At 35.4% G+C, this 19706-nt stretch overlaps 1 protein-coding gene across 1 annotated transcript; it reads left to right on the forward strand.

Moving 5' to 3' along the window:
- Positions 1-320: 320 nt before the first annotated feature.
- LOC113507896 (cytoplasmic dynein 1 light intermediate chain 2) lies at positions 321-19706 on the forward strand. The gene is made up of 9 exons (XM_026890833.1): positions 321-498; positions 753-943; positions 1922-2125; positions 11307-11521; positions 11946-12175; positions 12506-12617; positions 12944-13084; positions 13815-14096; positions 14406-19706. The coding sequence occupies exons 1-8, from the start codon at positions 425-427 to the stop codon at positions 14055-14057; spliced, it is 1410 nt and encodes a 469-aa protein (XP_026746634.1). The 5' UTR covers positions 321-424; the 3' UTR covers positions 14058-14096; positions 14406-19706.

Below are 19706 nucleotides of genomic sequence, written 5' to 3' on the forward strand. Positions count from 1 at the left end.
GAAAAAAATCTATTCCTTTTTCCGCAAAGATATCTGATTACTATTTAAGTGATCACTAATGAAATCTCTTAGTCGATAAACTAACGATCAGCCCTAAACGAGATTTTCGAAAATGTTGCCAAGCCAAACCGATTTAGAAATAATTAAAAGGAGAAATTGTCAACCATGTTGCAAATAAGCAACGAAAAAACGTTTATGACCTAATGTGAGAGTTATCTTATTGTCAGGTCCAGATATAGCATAAAGTAAATAAAAATACTAATTACAAAAAGTAGTTATATTTCAACACGTCTAACAGTATAAATTAGTTTTTTGCGTCTTACAACACACGCATCATTGCGAGAGTGACGTATGAACGGCAGAAGAGACGAAAACGAAAGAAAAGCCTTTCTGTGCCGTTGTTATCTTCTATCGTACCTGAAGAATGGAGACAAACGGCCAGGCTAATGGGCTTAAATCAAAAAAGAAAGAAAATGGGGACGCCAAGGACAACCTATGGTAACGGTTCACTGTTAATTTTACGGGTAACATGCACTCCCCATATAGGGATCCAATGTGTCACACCTACGTGATGTCAAGCTATGAAGCTGAGAAATATGTGACCTAGCTGCGTTGTCGTACCTTTGTATGTAAAGTAACAGCAAAACATTCTCACACGGCGACAAATCCATACATTTGTGTACACTTTCCCGTGATAGTACCAACCTCGCAATACTGATGACAACGAATACTAAATTCTCGTAATTTTTCAGGTCTTCGATATTAGAAGAAGTTCAAAACCAAGGGAACACAAAACTACCTTCAAATAAAAATGTATTAGTTTTGGGTGACAATGAGACTGGTAAAACTACATTAGTAGCAAAATTACAGGGTGTTGAAGACCCTAAAAAGGGTTCGGCACTCGAATATGCGTACATAGACGTAAGGGATGAATATCGAGATGGTGAGTATCTAAACACTCAATAATCACTGTATTATAACAAAAAAAAGGGACAATATTGAATATTTGATGTATAACCTACATTCACAAAAATGTAAGTGATTTTTTTTTGTATACAAAGCAATGAGAAGTTGTGATACATAATGTATACAACCTTTTTAAACACACATGACCAATAACATGTTGTTTCTCTGTAATATTAAACAATTCTTATTAGAATCTAATCTAGTGTGGCTAATTGTAATGTTTATTGATTTTCATAGTTTAATTTGTTAGAAATATACATGGATAACATTTTTGCTCATTCAAGTTTTTAATATTGTTGATAAGGAGATAAAATTGGTGAATAATGTTTATTACATTATTAGTCCTAAAAAGATAAGCTACAACTACTAAAAACCTAAAATAAATCAGCTTTAATTAGATCCCTATACTACTTCTTTGTTTTAATAAAGCCACATATATGCATCTCCAACTTTTAATTGATCATAATCATATACACCTCATTCACACTCTTTCATGAGAAAGAAAACACTAAAACATAATATTTGTTTAGACTTTATAATTTTCACAGTGAGCTGTTTGTAAATGTTATAATCAGGGCAATAAATCACATAAACATTAAGTGTTAACAATGTTATAATATGAGTAAAAATTGTCTGGAGAGCTTTTTTTCTCCAATAATAATGTTGTTTTTAAAAATTTTGATTGTTCATGAAGCAACTTAATGTATAACTTAAAATTGTTTAAATTTTTAAATCTAATGCCATACGGCCCTACTCTATATAGCAAAATTGCTGACTATAAAATTAAAAGAAAACAGTACTTGAAGATGTAGCCACTTTTGCATTGTTATAGTAAATAATCTTTTGTTTATTTCTTCATTATACTCCTAAATCATCTTGATAGCTCTCATATATTGTCTTCCTTTCCATTTATCAAACCATATATGTACTATTATGCTTTGTTCCTTGTACACAGATCAAACGCGTCTCAGTGTGTGGGTGCTGGATGGGGATCCAGGTCACACGAACCTCCTCAAGTTTGCGCTCAGCGAGGAGACATTCCCTCACACGCTGGTCCTCCTCACCGTGGCGATGACCACGCCGTGGGGTATACTAGACCAGCTGCAGAGCTGGGCGTCAGTGCTCGGCGACCATATAGACAAATTAGATCTCACACCGGGTAAGTAGAAATAAATTATAAAGATTCTATCATAATAGTTGACAGAATTCATGGATTGATATAAAACTGTGCAGACTGTCCGACAAGACTGCTTTGTAAGCTATGAAGCATGATTACTTATGTTAATAAGTAAGATCATCATCATCATCATCAGTCATATTTGTCTATTGTTGGACATAGGCCTTCCCAATTGCACGCCATCAAGATTTATCTTTGGCTGCTCACATTCAGGGTGTGCTAGCCATCTTGTGCTAATTATCATCAGAAGAAGATATCTGAAGAAGAACCTGCATTGTTGCATAGCAGTTGTTTGCCTGTTGATGAAATAATTAATCAGTATTTCCTTTCAATCCATCAATTCAGCTTATTGCTGTCATTTGCTGGACATATAGCCAACAAATTGTGTCACAACACCTGTTCATCTGCCTTCCGCATCCAGGAAGCAGCCACTATCTTTAAGTTTAATTCTTCTCTAGTTTATTATTCAATGTTAAATTTCAAGAATGTAGGTACAATTTCTCTAAGATTTCAATGCCAATAAAGTGCACTTATTAATAATATACATACATCAATTAAATGGATAGACATTAAATTGATGAATGAGCAGTTTTATGACTGTTAATTGTGCATTAAATCATCCAATTTTTTTTCTGAACTGTCTCCTACATGTCAAAACATATATTGTTTGATCATACTTATAAATTCAGAACAGAATGTAATTTAAGGAAAACTTAGCTTGGAATGTAAGAACAAAATTTAAATTTTCCATAACAGATTTGATTGATAAAGTTTAATTTATGAGCCTGTTTCCCAGTTGTCTATTTGCCTTTTAGTAAACATTCTGTAAGTAACTTGTAATGGACATATTTGCAAAGGTATGCAGTTGGTTAACTAAAAAGTTCCTAATACCTATCTACAAAATTTTCACTAAATCTGTTTTAGAAAGGTATCTCTTAACATACTTGCCCATCTCTTACCCGCTTATTGAGTTAGATAATACATCCTTTATTTAAACACGCCTTCAAATAGTATATTACAGCTTTTTCTATAATTGTCATATACACAACAATGCCTATTTTCAATAACCCATTGAGTATTAAAAACAGCGTATCTATGCAAGCGCCAATGAACGACTATCTCATTATCTCTTGGAATGACTCATTGCTGCAGTTTGCTGCATCCTTGTTAAACATTCAAGGTGTGGTATGAGTTCAAATAACTAGAATTATTCTATTAATAGTTGTTTTTTAAGGATTGATAAGTATTTCCTTACAATACGTCTTTTTAACAAGTATTTAGTGCGAAATTATCTGCTAAAACAGAACTAAGCCTATTGTTTATTCATACACACTAAATCGTATTGGTTTAACAGCTGATTTCTGTGATGTTAGTAATTACTACCAAAATGTATTTAGTTGTTTCCCTAATGATTTATTGACACACAATATTGTGACGTCAACATTGAATTTTACTTTAAAAAGATCTGTTATATGTTTATAAACAAATTCTTTCTAAACACACCTACACCTGCCAGTTGACACTTAAAATCAACGTAAGATTACAAACTACCTTGTTTGGGGTCGTAATCAAACTGAATAAAACCGGTCTGCCACCCTTTGGTTAATATGAAACCTTGAAAGTTCAAGGACTCAGCTTTCTTTACTGTCGTGTTGTTTATTTTCTCCTGATGTCGATATTTGTTCTGTCTTGCTTTTAGTCAAGTAACTTGATATGAGCACGAAAATCTTAAGAAATATAGGGAAAAAATACTTGAGATATCTACCAGTGAAAATCACTGTCAGAGCTTTTGTATTTCAACGTCCCCTGTACGAAATTTTGGGTAAGGCTTAGCATATAATCGTAGAAATTATAAATGAGAATGTTCTTATAAAACTTTTATCCTGAATAGTAACATCTCATTTTACCGCTCCAATATTTAAACATCCGTATTTTTATCATCCATTAATTACTTTGGGATTTCCGTTTTCGTTCGAAAACGTTAGGAAGAGATTTCTTCCGTGTACCCATACACTAGCAAACATTCATCTATCTGTATCTGTACTTCTATACTAACATATAAAGCTGAAAGCTTTGTTTGAACGCGCTTATCTCAGGAACTACTGGTTCAAATTGAAAAATTCTTTTAGCCGCATACAGGTAAACAATCTATGGCGTTGTGTATGTTTTGTCAACGGCGCCCCTCCCTGTCTCACTGCTTACATACCGCAGAAAGTAAATAGCAAGGGGATAAGGATCTAGAGCGTTAAAAAGTATTCCTACCAATTAAGAGTCAAAATCGCTTGTAATATGAGTACGCGGAGTGATGTAGATAGATCATGTTTAAGCAGTACAACAGGTGCAAAGCAGACAGACCTCAAATGAACAACAGTTACTGAATTCCGATCCTTATTAACAGATAACATTAAGTCGTGACAGATAATCTTTTAAACTTAATGGTATCCCCACAATGTCTATTTCTTATGCGTGAGTCATGGGTTACGTCACTCGGCTTGTCGCCCGCTCCGCGACTGAATACAAAGTGATCGCATCGATTCGTTGTTTGTTTGTTTATGTGTTTGAAAGCCGGATTTTTGGGTGGATTGTGTATGAATTATGCTGTGTGTTGATTGAGCGTTGATGACTTAAGAAGAATTAATGCTCAGGTGGATTAAGTGTTAAAATAATTTGCTGGTTACTGGTGTACTATTAATTCGATAAGAAAGAGCTTAACACCAATTTACGCGACTTAAGAAGATTTGTCTTGGTTCAGTGCTACTGTCGTCCTTTTAGAAAATCCCTTTTTGACTTTCGATCCGAAACTGCCAAAATCGACTCAATTTTTTTTCCATCCCGGACAAAACCTCTCGGAGGGTACTAAGTACTTTTGCTTGGGAACCGCTAGTACCCCTTAATAAAGATTCTTAAAATCTTCTGCAATGTAATAATAACACAGCCCTAGAATAGTGACATAAGAATATATTTCCGAAACAAATGTCCCCTACATTCTTAGAACTGGTTTAATATTGTCTGGTTTCGGCGATGATGTGTTTTCGTCATTTGTAGAGTATTACAACATGCATAAACATTAGCAGGTGTGGTCATCGATACAGGTGTTCTGGCGCGCGCTGTGTATACATGAAAAGTAAATTCCTGGTGTAAAGAAATTGTTGGAAAGTACGTTGGGTAGTTTATTCAGAGTATGTCTTGGCTTGTCCTATGTTGATGTTAATCGTCTTGGGAGTTTTTTATTTGAACTATGGAAGATCTTGTCGCGTCATTTGAATACGATCTCCTTGAATGTATACCTACTTAGTGGCGACACCAAAGGTATCGTGTCGCCCAGGTGACTGGATTAAGGAGGTCGTATAGGTATACGCTCTTTGTAAAACACTCGTAGTTAGCTGTATTGGTTCAGATTGGAAGCCGACCCCAACATATAGGGAAAAGGTAGATATAGGTGTGCATGGTAAATTAATAATCTCTATGTTGGTCGCTGCTATTGCTACCACAGGTATTAAATAACCTGTAATTAATTCCTAGATAAGTGTTTACCATAGCAATGTTTGTTTATGATAGCGCTTTGTATGCAGGTCAAGGATAGAGTGGACAAACTATATCTATTTTATTACAGTTACACATTATTAAATTACCTGCATACTCGGAACGGTCCAAGTATTTGTAGTGTTTTTATCATTTTTATTAGCTTTTGTACTATGGTGAGTGTTATTTAATGTATATAGAACCTGTTTAAAACCTACGACCGTATACACAAAAACCGGCCAAGTACGAGTCGGATTCGCGATGCTGAGGGTTCCAAACAAATATACTTTCTAAAGAAAACAAATCGAATTAAATCCTTTAAATCGTACCAATCGTTGCTAACCTGGATCTCTACTTTTAGTCTTCTTGTTCTAGCATCAACAGATACATTATCTGTGAAACTTTCAACTGTCTTGCTATCACGGTTCATGAGGCCCGGTGACGAACGGACAGAAGGAAGTCCTCATAAACTCCAACTACTCAAAATAAAGTACACAGACAAACTCTTTGCTTTTCTGAAAACCTGTTAACTTAGCTAACTTAATTCCTTCTATTCCTTTTAAATAACCTCAAATGAAATCCTAAAAAAGTAAACATTAATATATTTACTTCATTAAATAATACATTAAGACGGAACATATAAATAAATAATCTTGACCTGACCTTTCAACCTTGTAACTTAGTAAAAAATTCATCCGCGCTCTCTGCAGACGTATTACGTTAAAGTATAAGTGTGTTGGCGTTAGCATTCAACTTCATTTCATTTATAGAGGGCTTTTAGATATAAAAGTTAATATCTAGTTAGATATAGAAGATTGAGCGTAAGATAATTCCAAAAGAATTTGTTACATATAGTCGTACATAAAGTTCTACTTAAGCGACTAGCACAAGCCGAGTTTAAAATGTACTAGATAGGTACGGACCCGCTAAATGTTTACAAATTCTAACACTTATGAGTTTAGTCTTACCTTGTCTGACAAGAAGAAATAATTACCTTTTATTATTGATATTTCATACTATATATTTAGATACGTTTCTTTGATTAAAACTTTATATGATACTAGCTGTTGCCCGCGACTTCGTCCCCGTGGATAGAAGATATAAGTTATGATTTATACCTGCCCTGTTTTTTTCACATTTTACATTGTATTTTCGCTCCTATTAGTCGCAGCGTGATGGTTTATAGCCTAAAGCCTTCTTCGATGAATAGTCTATTCAATACAAAAAGATTTTTTCAATTTGGACCAGTAGTTCCTGAGATTAGCGCATTCAAACAAACAAACAAACAAACTCTTTAGCTTTATATATTAGTATAGATATTAGTATAGATAAAAAGAAAGTCTCTATCCGCGTGCGTGTGGTTCCCCGCTAGCTCCTCCAAAAAAGCTCAACAAATTATTATACGGTCTATACTACTCTAAGGAAAATTTTCCACGGACTCCTCCCAAATAAGGAAGGGAGGTGCACTTTTCGATTGAAATTAAAATACAGCTTTATTTTCTATCTCTTATCATTCAAGGTATAAAACCATCTATTTAGTTTAAATCGTTGCAAGACAAATCATCATGAACAAAGGTCGTGATACTCATAATGTGTGCTGGTGACTAATATTACTAAATATATCATTACTAATTATAGATAATATTCTCTTGCTGTTTATCGTGAAACCCCTTTTTAAACATAAAAAATATTATCTACTTGTATATGTAGTCTTATAAACAAATGTAGTCTTTTATTGTTAAAGGTAGAGATAACTTATAGTATTTATTATTAAATACTAAAAGACACTAAAATAAATATTAGTATTATCAAAAACAATAAATTACAAGTATGTTGTATTCTAGGCATAATACACTAGTATGGTCACGAATTATCATAACTGCAATGCTTTATGAATAATAATCTAAGCGCACTTGACATTGGCTGGCGTATCGAATAGTTGACGTGGTTAGGCAATGTTCTCGCTGAAATAATATCTATTTCAATTAATTTAGAACCTTATATTGACGAGGAAAAGGATAAAAGTCATCTGTAGTGAGAACATGGACAATAAGGCGGCGCCAGCTGCACGAGTCTTCTATCGTCTTCCGGCGCTGCGTGCTGTCATTTGCTGTTACGATCCTTGCTCTTTTTGTTTAAATTGACTCATAAAGGACCCACCTACATAAGAGACACAACACAGGTTTCCAATGACTCAAGACTTTAGTCTCCTAACGACTATCGCCAAAAAAAATCGTTCGTATTCGTCAGATATCGACGTATTTCCTTATTAAGGGTCTTTTTGGGTTTAGTTTGCCAAAAATCGATCGAGGCAATAGGGAGGATTGCAACGCATTCCGATATACCGACAAAAAAGTGGATGTCGAAGTTTGTAGTCTGGCACTACCCGATATCTCTACCGAGGGAGCATGACTAGGTATCCATGAGTATCTGCCAAACCGAAAAGATGTCTGGTAGACAAAACAAGGCTTCGTTCCTCTTAAAATCGAATTCTCTATTCAATGTATTAAGTTTTATCATGAAAGAGAAAACAACAATACTTTATAGTTTAAAACTTGGGCAATTGCAAACGATAATTTTCATATTTCAAGCTTAAAAATAAGTACACCGAGCTTTCGATCGATAAAAGTTTGGCACGCTATCGCTTACTGCCGATTGACTATATTTAAAAAGTTTTAAACTCTAGCTCTATTCGCCCTTATAATCAATGTGTTCTAGTCCAAGATTAGCTTTTATTAAAACATTCGTGGCAATGGACTGAATAAGTAATAAAAACAGCAAATCATCTTGGTTATCGTTGCAAATATATTTTGCAAAACGTACAAAGAATACAAGCAGTTAACACAATACGACTTGGCTTTCTTTAAGAGACTTTTATCTCCGTTTTTACAATGGTTAATGAGTTAAAGTTCGCCACAAGTGTCATTTGTGTCACTCCAGTTTTAAATACGACTGACAGAGTGTAAGTTTCTTTTACGTTAAAACTAGCTGTTTCACGCGGCTTTGTCCGCTTTACACTCCTTCAACGAAGTCAGATCAAAGTAGCCTGTGCTCAAAGGTGTCAGTTACCAAATTTCATCGAAATCGCTCCACTCGTTTGGGTGTGAAGAGGTAACAAAGACCGATATTAAAACACTCACATACCTTTTCACATTTGTAGTGTCATTGTGATCTTTACCTACACAAATCAGAGTCATGTTCACTGATTTATATGTAAAAGACACGATATAGATGTATGGGACTTTTCTAATGACAAACGTAAACAGAATTCTAACGAATCTGAGAATAAAACAAACAATTGTCAGTTAGTTGGACCTTTTATATGAAGAAAATAAAACGCGATAATAGATAGGAACAATAGGTCACCAGAGTTCCAGCCGGTTCTATTGTACTTTATTCCCACTGCGGTATATTTTTCTTCGTAAATGGTATCTACAATACACATACTAAAATATACTGAAATATTGTAAAAGTGATGGTGTATCCTTGCAGAAATAATTTGATTTCATTTACAGAGGTATCTTCGTCACTTTCAGTTTCTTATTTATTGTATTGTCTTCCTCCATTTGTAAACCTATCCTTAATCTTTATTTGTTATTAAATCACCCACTCTGGCATATTTCTAAACTTCATCAAGTCAATTACTTAAAATGAATCTCTTCAACCTCAAGCTGAAATGCATCTTACTGAAAAAAGTTCCTCAATAGCAAATCTGTCGTTACTTTCCACTTAAAAATAATCAATACAGACATCCTATCCCGCAGTAATATATATTCGAAACTACACTATTCTTTATTATAATAATTTTTACAGTTTATATTTACCTGAAGTCTAATCTAATCGCCTTAAATGCTGCTCATTTCACTTAGCACCGATCCAACTCTCCCTGACTCTCTAAAGATGTCTGTCTATAAAATTATTCACTTGAGCGAAACTAAAATAGGTCAGGTAGCTAGTTAAGTATTCTATTTCACCTGCAGTGTTTGCGAATAGAGAAATGCGGAAACGTTCACAAATATACATACTGGTATCGCCTCGCGGTTTTGCCCGTGGACTGATTGCGTTAAAAATATCCTATACGTTAATAGTATTTGGGAAATTATCTTAGGCTAACTGCAGGATATTTGCTGGACGGTATTTTAATTGAAGGTTTAACTTTCTTGCAAATTCTTTTTTCAGTCGTGTTTGATATCTGACAGATAACATCTACTAGCTACCCAAACAAGCTAATATTAGTAGGATAAAACTTTTTGAGTCAACAAAATGACCAGCCTCATCAAAATCTTCTTATTCCAAAGCACTAAAGTTCATTTTTGTAATTACTTTTGCTCTTTTCCGTATTATAAATAGCTGACGACCTTTACTGCACTGAATCGTTAGTCACCGTCCGCCGGCAGCTCGCCGCCACCCTTACTCGTGTCTGAACAGTGACGTCATCGGAGGGTGGCTGGGATACACAGATGAAACGAACATCCATTCCGTTTTAACTTTATTTGAAATCGATGAACCATGCACTTTAGACGAGATATGTACAATACAACACGGTTTTAAGTCAGTCAAGGCATATTCTATGTAAAAATGCTCAAATCTATGTATTTTTATTTAAAATAAAGTTAGTGTTTGGATGCCTGAAAAAACGTACCGCTTTACCTGAAAAGCAAGTATGCAGCGTTAAACGAAAGTTGAATATTATAGTAGTCTGAATGGGGTCAGATTTTAAAGCCCGCGTACTATGAAGCTGTTTTTCTAACCAACTAAATATTTTGCTATTTAATAAAACTGGAAAATCTAAAGCCCCAGGAAAATATACCTACTATGAAAATTTTTGGGAAAAGGACTGTTTTTCAGGATGTGATCTAAATCAAACATTGATAATTTTTATATTTTTCTGTATCCTTATACACAACATTTGAACAACGATAAATAAATAATTAAGAAAAAACTCTCAACTGTAAAACAGATTGGATCAATTCGATATCAATTAAAAATCTATGTAATTTCCGACTAGACTAAAATGTTTTGAAATGCACAGTCAAAATATTGTCCATTGCACGTGAGTCATAGACTCTCGTGTTTATAATATTAGTGAGATTTCTCTCAGACTAACCGGCGTCGTCCGCCCGCTGTTTGTAATTTTAATTGCACGAAATACCGTTCCGAAAGATATTTCTTAAAAGTGCGAATGTGTTTGTATTGAATTAATTTCCTAGATTTTTTTGCGTTCAAGAATTTTAATTGAAGTCTCATCGAAATGTTTTATGTCATTACTGTAACGTGAAGTGATTTATTTAATTGTTTGTATTTGTTTTGTCTTAGTTCTCCTACTATACTTTAGTAATTTTATTCGTATATTCTAATGTGACTTACCAGATGCAAAATGTTACGTTGGCCACGCCAATGCCTGTCTGGTATCGTTCGATTTTTTTTGTCCATGCAAAACAACTTTTAATACTACTTAGAAGTAACTTGATGACCTAAGACTTTATACAAATTCCCCAAATTTCAATTCAAAACATAATTGAAATGTCTGAATGAATAGTTACTTTATTTGAGAAAGTTCTATTGCAGTCCTGCTCTAACTAACCTTAGATGGCTGACAAACTAAAATTAATGCCTTCCCAATGTCTTTTTCTTGTTACAGAACAAAGGTTACAAAGTAAAAAGCAACAAGTACAGAAATGGCAGAGGTATACGGAGCCGGGAGACGAGCTGGAGCCCACAGCGTCATCCCCCATGAAGCGCTCGTCGAGGAACCTGTCCGATGACCTGGAAAACGGAGATGATGACGACAGCCCTCTGCCAGAAGCTGTGCTCACCACTAATCTAGGACTCGATATCGTAGTTGTGGCAACTAAGGTGAGGATTTGTTGTTTCGTGAAAGTGTCGCAAGATTAAAAAATATATGGGACTTGAGAGTACCCCTTAGAGTAAGGCTGTCTGTGTGTGTGTGGTTTCATTTCTTGCAAAACTGCAGCAGAAGTGCTAATTATACTAGCTAGCTGAACAAGATGCTTCTATCTTGTAAAACTGAAACATTATTGCTAAAGAACACTGTAGAGGCGTGTATATTTCGAGTTACGCTATAAAAAAGGTGGTGAAGGTAAGGTGGTAAGGACCTGAAAATCTTCGTGACTGAACTCGTTACTCAAACCTCCAAACTGAATTCTTCTTCACATACCAGTGCTGTTAAAATTCAACAAACCTTTTCACGAAATGTCGTATTATGCATGTATAAGTCAAATGTAAAATCCAATAAATTAATTTGTCTATTCCCCCCCAGACTGACTACATGAGCACCCTAGAGAAGGAGCACGATTACCGCGACGAGCACTTCGACTTCATGCAGCAGTGGATCAGGCGGTTCTGTCTCCAGTACGGCGCGGCCCTCTTCTACTCCAGCGCCAAGGAGGACAAGAACTGCGACCTGCTGTACAAGTACCTCACGCACAGGATATACGGACTGCCCTTCAGGACGCCCGCGTTGATCGTCGAGAAAGATGCGGTGCTGATGTAAGTGTAGCTTTAGAATTGATTTAAGAGTGTTTCTAGGTCTTAGGCTGTTGTTTTATGTAGCATGCTTATGTTGAAGGAGAGTTAGGATGCAGAGAGTAGAAACCGGTAAATATAAGCCAACAAGATTGTATATAAACTCCACTCTCTTCGGTCATGTTCGAAGTTGCATGCAAATGTAGCCTTGCGACGCGTTAATGAAAAGGCAGCTTAGAGAGTGTTTGTTTTTTCTTCCGCCTTCCCAAGATTTGACTGCAAAAAATGTTGTCTGATTTAGATGTGGTAACTTTCCAGTTATCGTTAGAGTTAATTGTTTACTGTTTGTTACAGACCCGCTGGTTGGGACAGCATGAAGAAAATTAGCATATTATATGAAAACATGCAGTCGTGTAAACCAGACGACTACTACAGGGATGTTATTGTACAACCTGTTATACGGAAAGTAAGTTGTCTTGTTCATTTGTGTTCAGCTATTTTTGTGCCTATAAAGATATTCGCAAATGCCCAGTAAGCAGTCGCTTCAGATGAAATGTGTGTTTTGAAATATTTGAAGAAATATCTTTTAAAAAGAAGGTCTATCCCGCCACACATTGCATTTAGCCATCATTACAACTGCCACGATCTGACGTTGATGTCAGATCGCGGTCTACGAGGAGTTGGAACCCTTAAGCCTTATCCTTGTATGTATTAGACTCCATAACTAAATTAAGCAGGTTTTGAGCCAGTCCTCTAGTTTTTGCCACTCTATATCTGGTATCCCACCCACAGAGCGGAGCCAACCGTGAAGCGGAAGTGCAGGCGGAGGACGAGCAGGCCTTCCTGCAGCGGCAGCTGGCCGCGCTGCAGGCCGGCGCGCCCGCGCCCAGGGCCGACTCGCCGCTCAGAGCCACGCAGAGGGCTACTGCACAGGTCTCAATACTATTAATAAAAACTTTTTGTTCATTTCCACTTTGTAATTGGCTTTTGGAGGCATTTCCGGAACGTTACGCTAGTGACTTTCGACATTCACAATACCAAAAATTTCATTTCTGTGTAGAGGAACCGGCGAAATATGGATAGTTGCAGTCCATAGCGATGTCGAAATTCCCCTTGTGACTTGTTTTGTTTCACAATGGTACACTGAATGGAAAAAAAAAACATTCAGAAAACAAATATAAATTTTGCTCGTCATGCAAAGCTGCTGTTAGTCACTCAATATCGAATCAAAATAATCATATAAAAGTAGCATATTATATTTTAATTGTTAACGTTTTTGAGCATTACTAGTTAATTTTTTTTATGAGCAAAATAAATATCGAAAGAGATAGCTTAATGCAAATTGGTGAAGTGAAAGAAAGGGACGCAAACATAAAAGACATCAACGCGAAACACTGCACCTTTGAAAATGATTTAAAATAGTCTCACGCTGCGCTCGCGACGCTTTGTCGATGTGCGGCATTTGTGTTAAGCTACGGACGTGAAGCTCGAGGAACGAGTACGCCCTGTATAGTATTTTTGGGAACCAACGGAGTTACGAGTTTGAAACACCTGCTGTCCATATCTCAATTCCTCTGTACCTTGCATGTAATGATGATTTCGGGGTAAGGGCGCTAGTTCAGCGATGTCTGCTTTATTTGATCGTCAATTTCTGTCTTTGTAGCTGGACGGTGCCAAAATCGGCATGGGCCCCGGCACGCCCGGCAACGAGGGCGTGCTGGCGAACTTCTTCAACTCCCTGCTGTACAAGAAGTCGGGGTCCCCGGCGGGGCGCGGCGAGGCGTCCCCCGCGGCGGCGGCGGCGCGCTCGGACGCGGCGGCGGAGCTGGACCGCCTCACGCGCACCAAGCCGCGCCCCGCCGCGCCGCCGCCGCCGCTCGACCTCAACTCCTCCTCCGAGTGCTAGCGCGCCGCGCGCCCGCACTGCCGCGCGTCGCACCCGCAGGTAAGCTACTGCACGCGGCACGGCACGATCTGCGGTATCACATACAAGCATGCACGCGCTCTAATGACTTCAGAGGGCACTGGCCGCAGATTGCATCGAATAAAATCCACCCGAATCGCAAACTCGCGGTGGATGGCGGCGGACACGTAAGTCAGTATCAGAACCAACTTGAACTCTTCGATCTTGTGAGTAATAACATCACTAAAAGGAATAGCGTTGCAATGAGAAACCGATTTACAGAAAAATGGATTTGTATTCAATGAGACTACAATCGATTTTGTCTATAACCACATCACTTTGTGCTTGCAGGTAGTCAGTAGTGCGGCCCCGGTCGCCGGGAGTGTCGCTTGCACGGCCACAGATCGTCTCACACAATACATTGCTGGCTTGTACTTTGTTGGCCACGACTCAGTCGGCCGCGCGCGGCAGTGGTAAGCGTCTTTACGAGAATTGTCGACGCGCGTCGAGAGATTCCACGCGGCTTACGTTCGCCTCGTGTGTTCGGTTTATACTTAAAGCGGAACAACTCCCGCGGATTTTTGAAAGATTGGCTATTAAACTTTTATAGAGAATTTATACATAGAAATATCAGTAAAACGAACTTTATTGGAATTACCGCAACGCATAATAAATAATAATAAGGTTCTAATTTCTAAACCTGAATGTCGAACAGTAAACTGTGACTAATCTAATAACTTAGCTGTATTCCAATAATTACAAGGTTTTGTCGTACTTACCCTAACAGAATCTCTAGGTAATATCGTAGAAACATCGAAACCGGTTCAGCATTTTCGTGTTGTAAACACAAATTAACAAATTTAAACGCTGTTAATATTTAGAGGCAGCTTTGAATTGTCAGTCTTTCAAAAACCGTTTGAAATAACGTCGCGGAAGTATCTACTGTGTGAACACTTACTCAACTTTTATAATTAAGTTTGTAATTTTATAGAGTTTTGTCATTGAACTTGTTGATAAATAATTAAAAAATAACATGACATCACTATGACAACGTGGTGGAAACAAAAATAATATTTCGAATTTCAAATTCTGAACAATTACTTTGGTCTTCGAAATTTACAGGCAATTTGGTACTTTTTTTTTAATCTTTGGGCTTTGGATTCTTGCTATAAAAATAGATTGGTAATTCTTTTTTACCTTCTATTTTATTGAGAGTATTGAGCACAGTGGACTACTTTCCGACGTAGAACGACATAAGTTCGCCACGATAGCGATATCAATGGCGAAGCGTGATTGTATTATGTAACGAGAATTTAGATTTTATATTAATTGTAAAATTAACTCGAAGGGGTCAGGGACATTGTAGGAGTTAGCTACTGTTGAGAATAATATTTATATATTAGTAATGTTAGAATGTTGAAGTAAAGTTAGTTAGAACCTCTATCAGTATTCTTGCAAAATGATTTTGACTTGTTTACACTTAAAAAAAAACATTTTATTAAGAAAAATGAGACTAAATTCTGCACATCCTTGCATTGTCTTATAGTAGCCTAATATGCGCTTGCGCAGTTTTGAATCGCTTGCGTAATTTTAATCAATGTAGTTATAATATCATGGTGCGCAACCATTTTATATTTCATGAATTTATAGTATATTGTGGCACTTTTGCGAAAAAAAACTAAGATTAATTTTGCAGACATTTCCAAATAATAATGATATCAATAAATTGCCCACTTAATAAAATTCAATACGCTAAGGTTAATTACAGAATCAGTTGTGTAAACATGTCAGAAACACGATTAACATATTCCTTCATACCTTAAAAACATTTATTAAAACAACATTGTCTATCTTTTGTCTCATTCTTTCTCGCAAAAAGAAATAAGAAAGAAAGTGATAGAAAATGTTACCTTATAATTAAATGTTTTTACAAGTAATGTGAGGTAGCATGTCTTCTTAATCTCATTAATTCGAAAATGTTTGTAGTATATTCGTAACTAGTTTTCAAGTCGCGAATGTCAAATATCGTAATTTGACATCTGAGGTCATGTGTTTAGAGTCTATATTTAAACATTTTCGAATTATGAGTATTGGTTTATGTAGTTACTATATAATATATTTGAAAGAAAAGGGGATGACCAAAAATTTGTTTATGTTTGTCATTTAGATTAATAAATGAATATAAGACACAGATTTTCTCTCTTAACGTAGCCGTAAACTTAGAAAGGTAAGCTCTGAAAGCCCTATGATCTAGCCCAGTGAATCGATGAAAGTTAATTCTCTCAGACTAACTGCTTATAACGATTCTTGTCAAAACTTGCATAGGTAAACAATCAATACATTAATAAATACATGTGACTTAAATCTGTGGTCTTATTCACATTATCTATATTGTATTTACAATTTTATTACCTAATTGACGGACTAAATACATTTTCGCCATCATACCCTGTCGTAACGACCTATTATATTAGATATATATATTATTCAAATATAACTTTTTTGTAAATAGTATTTTTTTACGTTCTACCACCCTGTGATGTCCCTGCCCTGTATAAGAGCAACGTTTTTCATACATTTCCATTACTATCGAACTAAACGCGAGATGATGTACTTTTCTAATTAAAACGCAACGTTTATTTGTAATATTGTTTATGATATTAAAATAAGTATTTATTTAGATAGTCTAGTAATAAGTGCTGGGGTGTACTGGTGTGTGAACAAACTTCGATATAGTAATTGTCACATAATATTTGATTATTTGCATAATTCCGTAATAAATTCAATTACATAAATTCTTCGATTAAATTTTACTTAAAATGGCGGCAGTATTTTAAATCACTGCTGTTTGTGTAGCCGTAACTTTCTGTACTTGGTATGTATCGATAGGCAGTTCGTCCCTACTAGCTGCGCCCCAGCACTTGTTAGCAATCGACGCGAAACATTATCCTAGTGAAAGGTTTTGTTATCATCTGAGATTAAGGAAGTTCCAGACGTGATCTTCTATGAAGACTGGCAGTGCAATGACACACGGTTTTATGCACAATCAAGTCACTATTTGTACAAACCATTCAATGTATGGCTATAATTATGTATGTTGTAAAACATTTTATATTATTCACTCATCAGTCTGTCTCCCATTCGCTTCCCCGAACCGACAATGGTGACCTTTATTTGTGTTGTGGTAACCGAATTTATTTATTATCGAAATATATTAACTATTTGGAAATATTTTTTTTACTCCCCCGACCCCTATGTATTGTAATTTCTTATTATTTTTACATTGTGACTGTAATTTGATTGGAGTTTGTTCACATGTGGTGCAATACTGAACATTCCAAACCTGGTTTGGTGCTTATTGTAATAGTAAAATTATTATTAATTAATATGGAGTTTCATTTAACGTGTCTTGCCTTTGCTCTCTTAAATAATTCGGTTAGTTACACATTTTGAAAGGTCACTATTAAATCAATAACACTGCATTACATACCAAATACATTCTGTAAAGAATATTTAACAATACGAAATCATATCTTAGAGTACTTAACCATTTAGCAATTCCAAAAGATGAAACAAGCAAAAGCATGGCTTATCCTAACTTAATAAGTATTTATATCAATTAATTAAATATCTTCAACTTATAACTTATTAACGTGAGTAGCTTAGGTATTAATTAATTATAGAGTCGTGTTTTTTGGCAAACTTGTGCAAGTGACACCTGATAAGCGAGTTTCTTGGAAAGAGCTGTGGCAGCTGTAGATCGGTAAAGACTCATTTTTCCCTTTCAGTAATAATTGTCATTGTTTCATTGTAAAATTTGTGAAAAAAAAGTTAAAGAGTTTGATATGAAAATTTTCTCTCTCTGAAAATGAGTCTGTCAAAAAGCACGCATTAATGTTATAATAACTCATTTGTATAAAGGAGAAGTATTGGCAAGTTTTGATATGAGATATTTGTACAAGTAAGGTTTGAAGCTAAAGGCTGGATTATTGTCTATTTTTATAAAGGGGATTAAATGTTAGGTGGCTAAAATGCATAATTATAAACATAGACATATTTGTGAGCTGTGAGCAGTTTGCCGACCACTACTATGGCATGTTGAATGTTACTCGAAGGACCTTCGTACTCGAGGCAAAATATCCTCCAATATCCGTCGACTTGGTCTCCCGTCGCCACTTACATACGAACCTCCGCGAGTTTGTTTGGTCTACTCTAGCCAGTGGAGACTGAAGTCTTCGGGTATCGGAGCACAGTGTTGCCATGCGTACAAAAGACCTAAAGCCACGTTGTTACTGTGGTCGAATATTTATACGTATAATATATATTATGGATAGTAATCAAGTATTTTTATATAATTGCAATGTAACCCTATGTAATTGAATCTAACATAAAAAAAATGTGTAACTTACCGTGATTCGTTGAAATTTATGCAGATAACTTTTTGCTCATTTATTTTCTATTTTTAACATTTATGTACTAGTCAATTATCAGTTGGTTTTATATTGATTAACGACTACCTACATCTCTTTCTGTGATATATTTTTTTTTATGTAGAACAAAATAATTTCCTTGTAATCTGTGCATGATGTATTAGCCACATAACATCCTCATATAGGCATAGAATTTTTGTTTTCCGCTCAACTGTTAAGAGAAAGACAAATTCCTTTTTTGTTGAATTTTGTTTAGTTTAATAAAAAACGTAACATAAATATTAAAGCGTTACTTTTTCCGATTTACCTAAATTAAAAGTATTTATTTCAATATAGGCTATAAATAGTTGGCTGTTATATGACAATGCCATTTCGGTTGTAATAATACAGTTGGAGCTATAAGGCTTAGTGATTAGTTAGATTCTCAAAAGATAATTTTTGTTACGCTTTGCAATAGGTTAGATTCCAATATATAATAGCGAAAACTTTTAGTTTTTAATATGTTATTTAATAAAAAAAAAATATTACTAATCTATAAGCGATGCGCGATGGTGTAATGTCCAAGATCGAACGATTTATTTGTAATGAGTGTAAAAAAAGTATTTATGATAATATGGAATATTAAAAATGTAATAAAAGGCAGACAGTTGGCATCCATATGTACTGGTGACATTTTCGTTATGTTCTCCATCTCACTATTTGGGTGTATCCTTGTTATAGCGGCTTTGTGGGTCAATATAAACTTTACTGCATACATCCTACTGAAGTAATTCTATTATTTGTTAACCAAATGCAAAAAAATATTTTACAAATTTCCCTTTCTTCTTCTTTTATTCTATTATAAATTGAACAATTATAGGTATTACCAGTTGCAAAAATAATATTGACATAATTTAGTGACAAATTAAAAAAATCCTCGCATTCAGATTTGGTATCGCGAAAAACGAGAAAAAAAATAATCTCGCCAGCCCTTTGCACATAAATCTAAGTTACAAGGTAAAAAAAAAAATACATCCATATTAATTACCTGTGATGTTACAAACAATTGGCCCACAATGCTTTCTCATCGCACACTCATCTCTGTAAATATATTTCCTTTACAGAGCTTATGCAGTGAATCAACACTTGATTTAAATTTGCAGCGTTATGTCGTTATTGTAAGCTTATAGGCGATACTGTACATAATTTAAATAAACTAGCACGGGAACTGTTCTGATCAAAA

The sequence above is a fragment of the Trichoplusia ni genome, unplaced genomic scaffold (assembly GCF_003590095.1).
Source record: "Trichoplusia ni isolate ovarian cell line Hi5 unplaced genomic scaffold, tn1 tig00003448, whole genome shotgun sequence".
In the NCBI taxonomy this organism is placed as follows: Eukaryota; Metazoa; Arthropoda; class Insecta; order Lepidoptera; family Noctuidae; genus Trichoplusia; species Trichoplusia ni.